Here is a 13,483-nt window from a genome sequence, read left to right as displayed (position 1 = left end):
GTCCATGCTAGAATACTAAAAATCATCCAAATTTTACCGGTAATTCCCGCAGCAACGCGTGAGGCATTCTCCTAGTATACTATAAAGATAAACCCCATAACTAATTCTCTTGCACCTCCTTGCACCACATCATCATCCACTTCTCCTGCTGCTACACGCAATTAAGTGCCCACTCACAAATGGTTTCAGTAGTGAGTGCAGCTACCTACACATGACCATGCATGCATACTGCTAGCAATTATTCACTCACGTTATCTCCTCTCTTTCTCTTCTGAAACTAACTTCTAAAATCATATATCGATGACTCAATATACTACAGTGAGGTCATATTTGTATTCTCCCTTCATGCCGGCAGCAACGCGCGGGGAATCCTCCTAGTACCATTATAAAAGCATGTACTGTTGCTATACGACTCCACAAGATTATTATTTTAGTAATTTGTCATCAGCACTTCTGATATCAATAAAGACTAAAACATCACTACCTGAAACGATCTGGCAGAGATAGGTGAGATAGAAAAATATACATTTTTCGCGAATCGAACTCAAGGCCTCAACATACCAGCTAAGCTATGTGACACATGTGACTAAGAACTAACGCTATTCTTTTAAATACATATTTTTGAATTTTATCTTGTATATTAAACACTCAAAACAATCGCAAATAAAAAATTTGTTTAACTATAAAGTTGTAACCTTATCGAGTACCACTACTACAACAGGGCTTTTTAGTGGCGGTTCTAAAGGGGTTTGTACAAGCGGCGGACAATACCACCAGTAGCGCTCAACAATACAAAATAAAAATTAGCGGTTTCTCGAGAACCGTCTGTGTTAAAAATTCTACAACTTTTGATGTTGACTTTATCTCCATTTGATATTATATTGTTAACCATGTTAAATCTGATCTGAGACCTTATATTAAATATTTTGGACTTGTAAACCATCTCAAATTAAAAATATTGTCAATTAGATCTCTTTAAACTCTATATTTTGATATAAAGTTTATCTTAATAATCCAGTCTCATATGAAAAGGTTATGATCTTTTGTGCTAACTTGTGGTTTGAACTCACAGTAATAGTATTGAACCTATCGCTATCGGTTCAAGCCATGAACCTGCCTATTGAAGCCACAAATCAACAATGATACTATCACTGTTGGCTCCGTACAACCGACTGTGAATGTCACTTCAGTAGCAGTGTAGAGAAAATGTCTTTTTTTGCCTTTATCCTCAACATCCATCGGTTTAGAGTTCATTTCTCTCCCCTACTTTTGTAGTTTTGTCTCCCTCATATCTCCACCTCACCGCCTGTAGCACTCTGCCACATTAGGAGTGAGAGGTGGCAGGGAGAAAAGGGAACAAGAGCAGTGCAAGCATGGTCGTGCCAAGTATATCAGGAGAAGGAGCAAGAGGACAAAGGTGATGGCATGACATCGTGTTTAGAAGAGGCACGAGGAAGGGTTGTGTGGCTATATGCAAGGAGAAGCCTGGGAGAGGGGCCACACCGCCATGCGTGAGAGAGGCTGGAAGGAGGGCTGCACTGTCGTGTGATGATTTGTGATAGAAAGAGAAGGTTGATGATATCATGAGCAAAAGGAAGAACACAAGGACAAAGAGACGATTTCTTCCACCTTCTCTTTCTATAGATATGAGAAGATAATAAAATAATTGATGCAGTGTCTTAGGTGTGCATATTCATAAAGCTATTGGATAACCTTATGAGTTCATGGTGTGTATCAGCAAAATACCACATATCTCCCTATGTCGCTTAGCAAAATTTGCCTTCACGAAAAGTAACTTGATGATCAATATAGCTGGCCTCTCTAACTAGGCCTAGTTAATTAGGCCATAATGCCTTGAAAAATAGGTCGCAAGGACCACATCTCCATGGTGTCCCATTTACACTTACATATGTTCTATAATCACTCACTACAGGAAACGGGAGCTTTGCCGAGGGCCCATTTTACCGAGAGCCGGCCCTCGGCAAAGACAGCCTTCGCCGACAGCCAAAAGGGACCCTCGGCAAAGAGTCTTTGCCGATGGCTCAGCTCTCGGCAAAGCCAAGCGTTCGGCAAAGGTTAGCTTTGCCGAGAGCTTGACTCTCGGCAAAGACAGACTCTGGGCAAAGGAGCCGCGCAGGGGACGACTTCCGTTGTCGTCACCTTTGCCGATAGCTGCGCCGTTAGGCTCTCGGCAAAGACGAACCTTTGCCGAGCGCTGCAATGCTGGCTCTCGGCAAAGAGCCCCTTTGCCGAGAGCCAGCACTGACCCTCGGCAAAGAGGAATGGTTTTTTTTTTGTGTTTTGGACCCAATCTTTTTCTTTAACCCTTGCATATTGTATACAAGCATATTTTCAAATTTGAGAGCTTTTTCTAACATTTTGCTATATTTTATCAATTAAATTATTTTCTTTGTATTTTTCTCGAAAAAGTAAATTTGAACTGTAGGAGCATGAAATAATAAAATATAGCCATTCAAAAAATAATATTCATGTTTGAGAGTGTATTTTGAGGTTGTATCCATAAACTCACCCAAAAGTTTGAATTTCTTGTATACAAAACATGATCATCCATGTGTCGTAGAAGTGATTTTTAATTATATAAATTCCAAATGAAGTCCAAAATTATGAAACTTGGCGACATGTGATGTTATCGCATGTGTAGGGTGTGATAAAAAATTCATAAGGTTTACAGAAAGTTACGACACCGGATGTCTAAATCCTAGACATCTCCACATGTGATAACATTTGATCACATGCGGAGATGCTTGTGTTTTAGACATCTGATGTCGCAACTTGCTCGAAACCTTATGAATTTTTTACCATAGCCTCCACATGCGATAACACGACACGTCGCCAAGTTTCGTGATTTTTGGACTTTATTTGGAATTTATATAATTATAAATCACTTTTCCATCACATTCCTCGACATGTTATGTCAGCGAGAGGGTTGAGATTTCATGTGTGGTTGTGGATACGGCCATAACCTACACCAAATATCTTGACTATCATTTTTCGAATCATTGAGTTCTAATATTTCATGTACCTGCAGTTGAAATTTGAATTATGTGAAAAAATTTAAAGAAACAAGATTAATTAGTTAAATATAGCAAAAAAAAAGTCAAATTAATGTCAAATTTTAAAATATATTTAGAAATTGGATCACAAGGACACAAAAAAAAACTCAGATCTAAATTCAAAAAGAATAAAAAAAGTCAACAGTTCTTTGCCGAGAGCCTGCGCGTTAGGCTCTCGGCAAAGGGTCTTTGCCGAGAGCCAGGCTGGCCGGCCCTCGGCAAAGGGTCTTTGCCGAGAGCCAGCCCATCTGGCTGTCGGCAAAGGTGTTTTAAAAAAAATGAGTATAATTCTTTGCCGAGAGGCTGGCTCTCGGCAAAGGATATTTTTTGAAAAAAAAAGTTCTTCTTATGCCCACCCGGTCCAACCCCGCGCCTAACCCTAACGCACACACGCGCCCACCCTGCACGCCGCCGCCGCCGCCCGCGCGCCGTGCTCCACCGCCGCTGACCAAATCCCCCGCGCACCACCGGCCCACACCGCCCCCACCCCCGCCCCGGCCCGCCCTTCTCCGCCCCCGTGCGCCACCGCCGCCTCGCCGCATCCTGCACGGACGTCGCAGGAGCCCAGGAGGAGGAGGGACCGGAAGAGGAGCCCGGCCCCGTGCGCCACCGCCACCTCGCTGCATCCCGCACGGACGTCGCAGGAGCCCAGGAGGAGGAGGGACCGGAAGAGGAGCCCGGCCCCGTGCGCCACCGCCACCTCGCTGCATCCCGCACGGACGTCGCAGGAGCCCAGGAGGAGGAGGGACCGGAAGAGGAGCCCGGCCCCGTGCGCCACCGCCGCCTCGCTGCATCCCGCACGGACGCCGCAGGAGCCCAGGAGGAGGAGGGACCGGAAGAGGAGCCCCGGCTCCGTGCGTCACCGCCGCCTCGCCGATATCCCGCACTGCGGTGGCGGCCGCCGGCGATCCCCGATCTGCGACCATCAGGTACCCACCTGCCCGACCCGCCACTCTTCCAACCCCACCGAATGTATGGTCATTCTTTGTTTCAAAATCATGTAGTTACCATCCTGGAAGTACTCCTAACATCCGAAATTGGTAGGAATATGTATTGCTATCTGTCTTACAATTGGGTCATATTGTCTCATATTTGGTACGCATAATGGTATCCAACCACAATGTTATACTTCAGTTAACTATGATCCACATTATATGACCTAATGATTAGATCTACCAAGATCGCATTCCAGTATGCCAACGTATAAGCCTAGTTCTGCATCATTATTTCAGTAATATCACCAAGAAGTCAACAGCAATACAGAAATCTAGACTGATTCTCCACTCTGACCATGTCTCCAGTGCATACAGTTTTATTTAGTGTGTGTGAAGATGAGTAGATGGCACCGGCAAGCAAATGCAACTATGCATTAGATCCCTGAACATTGGCTATTGGTTAACCCCCACCCATCCCATTAGAACATTTTTTTTCAAACCCAGAATTAAGTCAGAGTTCTCCTGTATTTCACTCTCTTTGATCTTTGGTATGCTGTTTAGGACAAAGATATGCTCATCTTTGACTATTTTATTTTATCTTCTGAATCCCATGAACAAACCTCTAGTCCAGAGATTGTTCTAGGGACGAGTTTTTTCACCCCCCCCCCAAAAAAAAAACTTGAGCTAGCTCTTCTAGTTCCTTTGATTTTTAGTATGCACCTAGATATATTGTGAAATAAGAACCTACACAGGATCAGAAACAGGGTATTTATTGATATTGTGAAATAAGAACCTACAGGCTAATCAATACCGAGTTCTGGTAGTGAGCCAAAGGGAAAGCAACATACAGGATCAGATGGATAGTCTTTTTGTCCACTAATAATGCTCTCACAATAATTAATTCGTTGGGAAAAGATAAACTTTTCCATTTGTACATCGATAGTGTGTGCCAATTAATTTATGATTTGACTATTCTCAGAATATGCTACTATCCTAGGTTGAGTTTTAGGATTTGCCTGTATATGTCTAATTGATACTTGTGGGTCAACACATGAAATGCATCTTCAAAATATGTGTTGTTGGCCATCGAGCCGACTTTTTTTTTGCAGGTTTTGGAAACCTCCCCTGCATCGCATTAATGCCTATGCCCTAATTTAAGACGGCATTGGTCTTCTTAGGATTCTAGTACTGCTGGTAGCAGAGATGTATTTTTTTCCTTTTCGTGATTAGTAATGCATGGTTGAATGTTCTGAAAACTGTCTTTGTTAATGCTCCTGCAGTATAAAAGCTTATAATCTGATAGTACAGCTTGGTTAAACTGTCTTTGTTAATGCTCCTGCATGGTTGAATGCTCCTGCAGTATAAAAGCTGGTAGCAGAGATGTATAAAAAGCTTATAAACTGTCTTTGTTAACACTGTAAACTGATAGTACATCAGCTCATTAATTTCCATGACATATATATACGAAATATGAATTCAGTTTGGTGAGCCTTCTGTATATTCTCAATGCTATAAAAACTTAGAGATGTCTTATGTTTTGATGTTATGTGACACAACTTAACCCCCATCCTTCCCACTGTAGTGTGTTTATGTATACGTTGAGTGTGTAGGTTGAGTGAGTTCAAATATATTGAATCAAGGTGTTTCCTTTTTAGCCTTATTTGTTTTTGGAGTGTGTGTTTTTTTATCATTGGTTTTTAGTTTTCATGTCTCTTTTAGGCCTAACATATCACTTTATTTTTTAATACAGCTGAACGCTGCTAAAGTCATTGTTGTTGGCCCTGGTGATCATGATAGGGATGGTAAGCTGATCCCTGTATCTCTAAGTGAAGGCGACACTGTTATGCTTCCTGAGTATGGTGGAACAAAAGTGAAGCTTGCTGAAAGAGTATGTTAACATATGCATGTCATTTTGACTTGGCACTATATTCTCTCTCCCCTCCCTTTTCTGTTGTTGTTGCTTTGTACACCTAAATCGGAGAATTCAACAATAGAACACCTGGATATTTGTCATTGACGGTCTTCTTGTCCGAATTGTGGATGTGTGGCCTTCGTGCCATATATGTGAAATGTGGTGTGTGGCCTTCGTGTCATATATGTGCTCTCGGCAAAGATTTTTTTTTTAAAAAAAAATAAAAAGTTTTTGCCGAGAGCCACTCTGGCAGGCTCTCGGCAAAGACTTTTTTTTAAAAAAAACAAAAAGTCTTTGCCGAGAGCCTGCTTGGACGGCTCTCGGCAAAGTCCTCCTTTGCCGAGAGCCAGCTTGGCAGGCTCTCGGCAAAGACTTTTTTTAAAAAAAAATAAAAAGTCTTTGCCGAGAGCCTACAAGCACGACTCTCAGCAAAGACGACGTCAACATTGACGTTCCTCGATGGTGCCGTGGGCTTTGCCGAGGGCTTTTAGGCCTCTGGCTCTCGGCAAAGAAGCCGGATCCAGTAGTGACTAGTGTGTTAGCTTTTCCTTAGATATCACTAACGCTTAATATTCACTTAAAGATGGCTGAGTTCAAAACAGGATTTTCTTTTCCTAACTGGAATTGGATGTCAAATAATAAAAAAGAAGAGATACAAACATACAAGAAGCAGGAAGTAGGGAAAATGTAGTAATCAAGTTAAAACTAAAACGTTCTGACAAGGCAGGTACAAGTATAACACATATATATATATCAGAGTAGTGCAAACTATACTCATGTGTCTAGCCACGTAGCTATAGGCCGGCCGGGCACAGATACATCACATCACATCACATACATACAATAATCTTTGATTGTACGTACAAACAACACTGTAAACGAGTAGTAGGCAAACACACAAGGATTTAATTTTACACTGGTGCCCAACAGTGGCCACAGCACCGAAGGAGCTCATCATCACAGTGGCCCATCAAGCTGCAGCAGGAGGCCGTCCTCCGCGACGACGAGGAACCGCGCGGCAGACGAGGGGCGTCTTCATCTCCATGGACAGGCGGAGGCACTCGGCGAGCTCGACGGGCTTATTGGCCGGCGGCGGCAGCCACCGGTACTCCTGCAGGAGGCGTCCGAGCCAGAGCTGCGCGGTGGCGAGGCCCATCATCCTGCCAGGGCACACCCTCCGGCCGGACCCGAACGGCGCCAGCCTGAGGTCGGACCCGAGCACGCTCACCTCCTCCCCGGCCGCCGCCGCCGCGAACCTCTCCGGCCGGAACACCCAGGGGTCTCCCCAGATGGCCTCGTCGTGCGAGATGGCCCACATGTTCACCATGGCCGTCGTCCCCGCCGGCACCACGTGCTTGCCCACCCGCGCGTCCTGCACCGCCAGGCGCGCCCAGGAGAGCAGCGGGCCCGGCGGGTGCATCCGGAGCGTCTCCTTGAGGATCCATTGGAGGAAGGCAAGGTTGGGGACGTCGGAGTCGGTGATGGCACGACGACGACGGACGCCCACCGCTGCGTCCATCTCCTCCTGGGCCTTGGATTGGATGTCTGGGTGCAGTGACATGCGGGCCATGGCCCACTCCAGGAGAATCGCCACGACGTCCACGCCACGGAAAATCATCTCCTGCATATATGCATTTGCAAAATGGACGTACAGGTGTATTATTAACTACCTATAGCTCCCATGCTAAATCAAGTAGTGAAACAGAAAAATCATTATATGTCTATACAGTTGTATTATTATATAGCACACCGTCAATATGGGAAATTAATTAGGTCATAATACAGACTGCTCATCGAAAGTGTTTTTTTTTTTTGAAAGATCACTAGTGAATATACAGTGTACATGGTAGACGACATTGACAGTGCTAGTATCCAGCAGGTCATGTTTTAATCTTAACTTGAACGAGTTAGTGTTCTCGTGATGATAATTATGAGATTTTTTTCCCTCAAAAGCAACTAGCAAGCCAGGCATCTATTAATTGGAGAAGAGCGGATGAGTTATAGCTTGGTTGGTAGCATATCGGTGGTGGCAAGCGGAGTTTGACTACCCACCTCTTCATGCGTAGTTTTGCACTTCGTAAAAAATCCTCTGGTCTATCCCACGCCAACATATAGGTTTAAGATTCAGCTCAATTTCACGTGTGCTGCGGTTATAGGTGAAATAGGAGTTCAAAAGTTTTCTCGATCTATGTAAAAAGGTCATCTTCTATCTTAAACAGAATGTTTGGAGACTGTCTACGCCCTGACAGATCTAGGGTTTTTTTAGATGGAGAAGAGATAAGTTTTTTCATTGAGCTACTAATGTAGTCATGGAAAATGAACCAATTTGATTGACAATTGTACGACCACAAGCAATTGACCGTACTGCACTGCAACATCTTGTGAAAACAGAAAAGTTCTTCATTCCTCAGGTTAGTTCACCTCTAGTTTATCTACAATATATCTTCCATATAATGGGATGAACGTGCATATGAGACGTCATTGGTGATGAGATCATTACAGCGATCATGTACCAAATTTGCAGTCAATATATCACAACAAATCATATGATTTAATCACTACTCCCTTCATTCCATATTGTAAGACATGTTGGTTTTTTAGATACAATAGTTTTTGCTATAGTCTTTAGATATACAATATGTCTAGGTACATATAGTAAAAAGCAATGTATCTAGAAAAAGTCATAAACATTTTTACAATTTGACTTTCCAAACAAAAGGCATAATTAGGAAATTGCTTATTATATCTAGAAAATTAATTAGCGGAGTTGCAGTTCCATATATAATTAAAAGTTATGCATACAAAAATAATGTAAATAAGGATTTTAATTGCCTAGTATAAATCATGCATTTTCAAATAAAAAATTGAGGGGCCATGGTATTATTATTTCCTAATTAAGATGCATATATTTTTTAGTCCACTTATTATCACCGCTTTATTTGTAAGTCCCTGATATGCACCTATCAAACAAGCATGTATGCTACACCACTCAAAAGTACAACACCAACATATATATATATAACATATAAGCGTGTACCCCAGTGTATGACTTTTTGCCAAAAAGCACATGTCCATGAGATGAAAACGTATATAAGCCTACTTACCCACAGCACAGCAATCACATCAGAGTCCTCCAACTTCTCCTCCTCTGGAAGTGAAAGCATATAGCTAAGCAAGTCGGCCCTCTCGTGGCAGTCCCCTGCCAGCCTCCTCTCCTGAATGATCTTCCCAAAATACCCTCTAACCATAGCAGCCAGCTCCCTGCACATGGGCCTCACCCCCCAAAGGTCCATCAACGGGCCCCATGATGTCTTGTAGTAGTGGTCTTCTAGGTTGAACATGCCCACGAGCTCATACCCTTCCCTCACCATCTCACCCAGCTCCTCACAAACAGCGTCACCCTCGAGGCCTAGCACGCTACCCACCATGCTCTCTAGGGAGGCCCTTTGGAGCAAGGCTCTCATGGCCACCTCCCCGGACCTCTCCATCTGGTCCGCGACACGCTGGATCATGCTGTCGGCAACACGGCAGCGAAGACCCCTGAGCATGGCCATGCGACGCGGGGAGAGCATGCCAGCGCCCGTGATGCGACGGAGGCGACGCCAATACTCCCCAGTGGGGGCAAACCCGATGGCACGGCAAAACATGAGTTCCCGGGCTGCGGCCTTAGGCGGGCGGTCCACGAAGGCGGCACCTGAGAGGATGTCTCGCGCCGTTTCTGGGTGGCTGCTGATCACCACGGGGGTGGCACCGAGGGTGAGCGACATGAGGCGACGTGCGCTATGCGCGTCGGCCAGCGCGGCTAGGCGACGGTGCATGAGTGGGCCCGACACGACCAGCAGGGAGCCTACCAGCGGCCACCCTCGTGGCCCCGGGATGGTGGTGGTAGCGTCGGTATTCTTACGTGCATGGCAAGTGGTGGTGACTACTAATGGCACTATGACCGCCACCACGGCAAGGGAGAGAGACATGAGAGAGAAGAGCCATGAAGGTTGTGCGTTAGGGCTGATGGTGATAGCGAAATGCACGAGGAAGACCAAGGAGATCATGGTGGTGATTACTTCAGTCTTCATGGCTATATGTATAGTTAACCTAAGTGTGTAAAGTCTTTTTTGTGTGTGCGTTTGTGTGTGTTGTGTGTGTGTAAACTATGTGTGGTACTGATTACTGACTAGTGCATAGCAGGTGCTACTATGGTTGCTAATGCAATTGCTACTTAGATGGCTATAGATGAGAACACAAGGAGAGATGTGTTGAGCTATAGTTGGTTGCTTGGATTATAAGTTGGAAGAAGTGGGCACGAGGAGCATTGTTGGAGACAACGGGGTCTATTTATAGTGATGGACGGGGCTTGTGGTTGGCTGGGAGAAAGTTTGTGCATTTTTGCTAGCTTGTAGTGCTTTCTCCTTTATTTAAATTATAGGGTTCATTTTGTAGTGGCTACCAATAGGCATGCATGCATGTACTGACTGGTAGCCTCTAAAGCTGCCGCTAACGGGTGTTGTCTAGTGTTGCATGGCAGGTAGAAGTCGTACAAGACATGTCCTTCTTATCTTTGGACAGAACAAGAAATAGAAAAAGGGAAAGAATAAGTGCCCCTCCCATTCAGAATATGCTTTTCTTCTTTCTATATCTACATATTTTTTACTATGTGCTTAGATATACATAGATGCACAAGAAAGCAATATATCTAGAAAAGACAAAACATAATATAATTTAAAATGGAGGAAGTATAATTTACGACATCAACATGGTTTACAAAGTTAAATTTTGGCCACGATTTCCATGAAAATATGAATACCAAAGAAAGGTAATTAAGTATTTTAAAATATTTTTTATAGTTAACCTATTAACATCTAGCTTCTATTTTTGTAAATATATGTTTTCATATATATTAATAGCCTAAGTCGTTTATAAAGTTTGACTAACAGAAATGCCAAAACAACAGTAATTTGAAAAATAGCAGAGTATAAGAGACAACTCATTAGATGTTATTTTTTAGATTGTTTGGTAAATATTGTTGCAAATATCGAAGACAATACATGGCCCCTACTTCTGATCTTGAACAGATAAAATCGTTATTAAATGGTCACTTATTAAAAGTCAAACTTTGCAATTAATTAGAATATATCATTTTTCCTTATGAATTTCACCCAGTACTAGGTCGATATATTTGAGATTGATGAAGCTGTCAAAGGTGATCCGCTATATAAATGGGCACATGTCATCATCATACCACTGCAAGAATCATATATAGCTCAAGCGATTGTCCATGCTAAATTGGATGTCAAAATCAGGTAGGCACACTAGTACATAAATCTTATTAGAGGCGGACATTGGCAACCGTCTCCAATCAGTGGTCACTGTTAATGGGCAGACCATGGAGGTGGATGCTTTGCTCGCTTCGGTTAATCAGTATGAAAAAACAAAAAAAAATGAAAAATCCCATAGCCTAAACCTAACAGGCCTGGACTTGGGCCTTGTTCCATCGCCAGGGGAGCGGGTCTCGCCCTATGTGTGCCAGAATCGAGGTTGCTCGATCCGCCATGTGTGTGTCCCCTATCACTGGATCGATCTGGCCGCCGCATCTTTGCCGGAGCAGGGGCCATCGTGCCTTCGCCTCGCACCACCACATCTCCACTAGATTTGGCCGCATGCGCCCTCTCCTGTCGCATCCCGGAGGTGGTAGAGGGGGAGTAGGCCACCGCCGCCCTGAGAAGGAGGAGCATGCACTAGATCCACATCTTGGGACTGAGAGGGAGCCCGCCATGGTGGAGAGGAGGAGGAGCGCCGGATCCGAGGTCCCCGGCCGTGCCATCGCTGGATCCTGGACCGAGCCATGGTGGATCCACCACTTGGGAGGGAGAGGGAGCTTGTCGTAGTGGAGAGGAGAAGGAGGAGCATGCATTGGATTTGGCCTCCTCGGTCGTAGCATCGCTGGATCCTAGAGGGGTCAAGGAGGAGCTCTCGCTGCTACCGTTGCAAAAATATGGTGCACGACCACTGCGACCATGCCCTACGCCGCCAGGAGAGAGTGGGCGGAAGGTCGGAGGGAGAGAGAGTGTGGAAGGAGGGCCGGAGGGAGAAAGAATGGATGGAGGGAGAGAGCGACGACATCTGAGGGAGAGTGCGCGTGAGGGAGAGCGACAACACATCTGAGGGAGAGAGAGGGCGCCATGTTTTGGGAGGGAGAGAGAGTAGAGGGGAACCTAAACCCTAACTCGTCCAATATATAATGGGTGTGATATCAGGCCGAGGTACGAGTTGTTTGGGCCACTATTTTTGGAGACAGGCCATATAGCATGCCCGCCTTCGAAATTGCATTTACAGAGGTGGCTCCTTAAGATGATCGCCTCCAAAAATAGACTATTTTTTGAGGTGGTTGCCTTAAAATGTTTGCCTCCGTAAATCGATTTTAGGAGGCAGGCAAAAGTGACCACCTCCATAAATAAAAAATGCTCGCCTCTATTAATCCATCAGAATTTTAGGAGGCGGTTGAATTATGTGACCACCTCCATTAATAAAAGGGTACCATCTTGCAAAATCATATGTAGTATGGCAAATTTCATCACAAATAATAATAAATCTAACCAACCAAGCTACTCTTAGTTTTTGGGGTTCTCTCCTTACTCCTTGCTCAAGATTCACATATGATCTCAATGTTCTTATTTGTGTCAGAAACTTAGAATGCATATGTGTAAGATTGTCGTTGTATTTGATAAACCTAGCTAGTGCTGAAGTGGAAGTAGTGCTTGGGTCGCCAAATCAAGTTTTCAAATATCTATAGCATTAATTTATTTGAGCTATGTGAACCGTCACAAAATAAGTTGAGTCTACTAAGTTTACACATACTCCCTCTATGCCAAATTAGCGCTTTGCTATGATACACCCAAATAACTATAGAGCCCTTTATTTAATTAGATGGATGATTAGAATCGTCGATTATTTCCTAAGAGGTAATATGTGAAATATATATTTATTTAATTTTTAATTTTAGAAAATAGAATGAATAAGAAAAGTTTTAAATATAATTTTTTTAAAAAGTCTAATTGATGCATGTGTGACCGTGGTAAATCTATTTATTTGGTAATATGTTTCTAGCATGTAAGTTTTTCTATACGTAAGAGCATCCCCAACCGTTTTGCATAATTGGTTTGGCAAATGAGAGAGTTTGCCAAGTCTCAAAAAAATATGGCAAAGGTGAAAAGAGGTAATCTCCAATGGTTTGGCATTAGTCACTTCGCGCCAATTTTCCAATGCCAAGTGTGAACAGGTTTGGCATATATACCAATCCTTCCTCTCTTTTTGCTAAGTTAACAAAATTGCAAAGTCTAAATGCCAAACCGTTGGATAAGTGTTTTTAAGACTTTTTTGCAAATACATGAATGCAAAGCTTATTTGCAAAACGGTTTGGGATGCTCTAATTCCCTCCTTATTAGCAAGCATTGTCGTGTTAGTTCACTTTTTTAAGAGTAAAGTTAACCACCGGTCCCTAAACTTGTATTGTCGTGTCATCCCGGTCCCTAAACTTGTATTGTCGTGTCATCCCGGTCCCTAAACTC

At 43.8% G+C, this 13,483-nt stretch overlaps 1 protein-coding gene across 1 annotated transcript; it reads right to left on the bottom strand.

Annotated features, from left to right (window-relative positions):
- Nucleotides 6,599–10,216, bottom strand: LOC8075791 (cytochrome P450 78A5). The gene is made up of 2 exons (XM_002449452.2): nucleotides 9,026–10,216; nucleotides 6,599–7,542 (listed from the first exon to the last, which is right to left on the bottom strand). Exons 1-2 carry the CDS (start codon nucleotides 9,992–9,994, stop codon nucleotides 6,892–6,894), a joined length of 1,620 nt encoding a protein of 539 aa, XP_002449497.1. The 5' UTR covers nucleotides 9,995–10,216; the 3' UTR covers nucleotides 6,599–6,891.

This window comes from Sorghum bicolor, chromosome 5 (assembly GCF_000003195.3).
Source record: "Sorghum bicolor cultivar BTx623 chromosome 5, Sorghum_bicolor_NCBIv3, whole genome shotgun sequence".
NCBI classification, from domain to species: domain Eukaryota; kingdom Viridiplantae; phylum Streptophyta; class Magnoliopsida; order Poales; family Poaceae; genus Sorghum; species Sorghum bicolor.
Note: the sequence above shows the minus strand (reverse complement) of the source record. Positions and strands in the feature narration are given on the sequence as shown.

Coding starts and splice junctions, on each gene's coding strand:
- LOC8075791 (XM_002449452.2), bottom strand. CDS start 9,994: ATGAAGACTGAAGTAATCACCACCATGATCTCCTTGGTCTTCCTCGTG. Junction 7,543..9,025: donor ATGTGATTGCTGTGCTGTGG/GTAAGTAGGCTT, acceptor GCATATATGCAG/GAGATGATTTTCCGTGGCGT.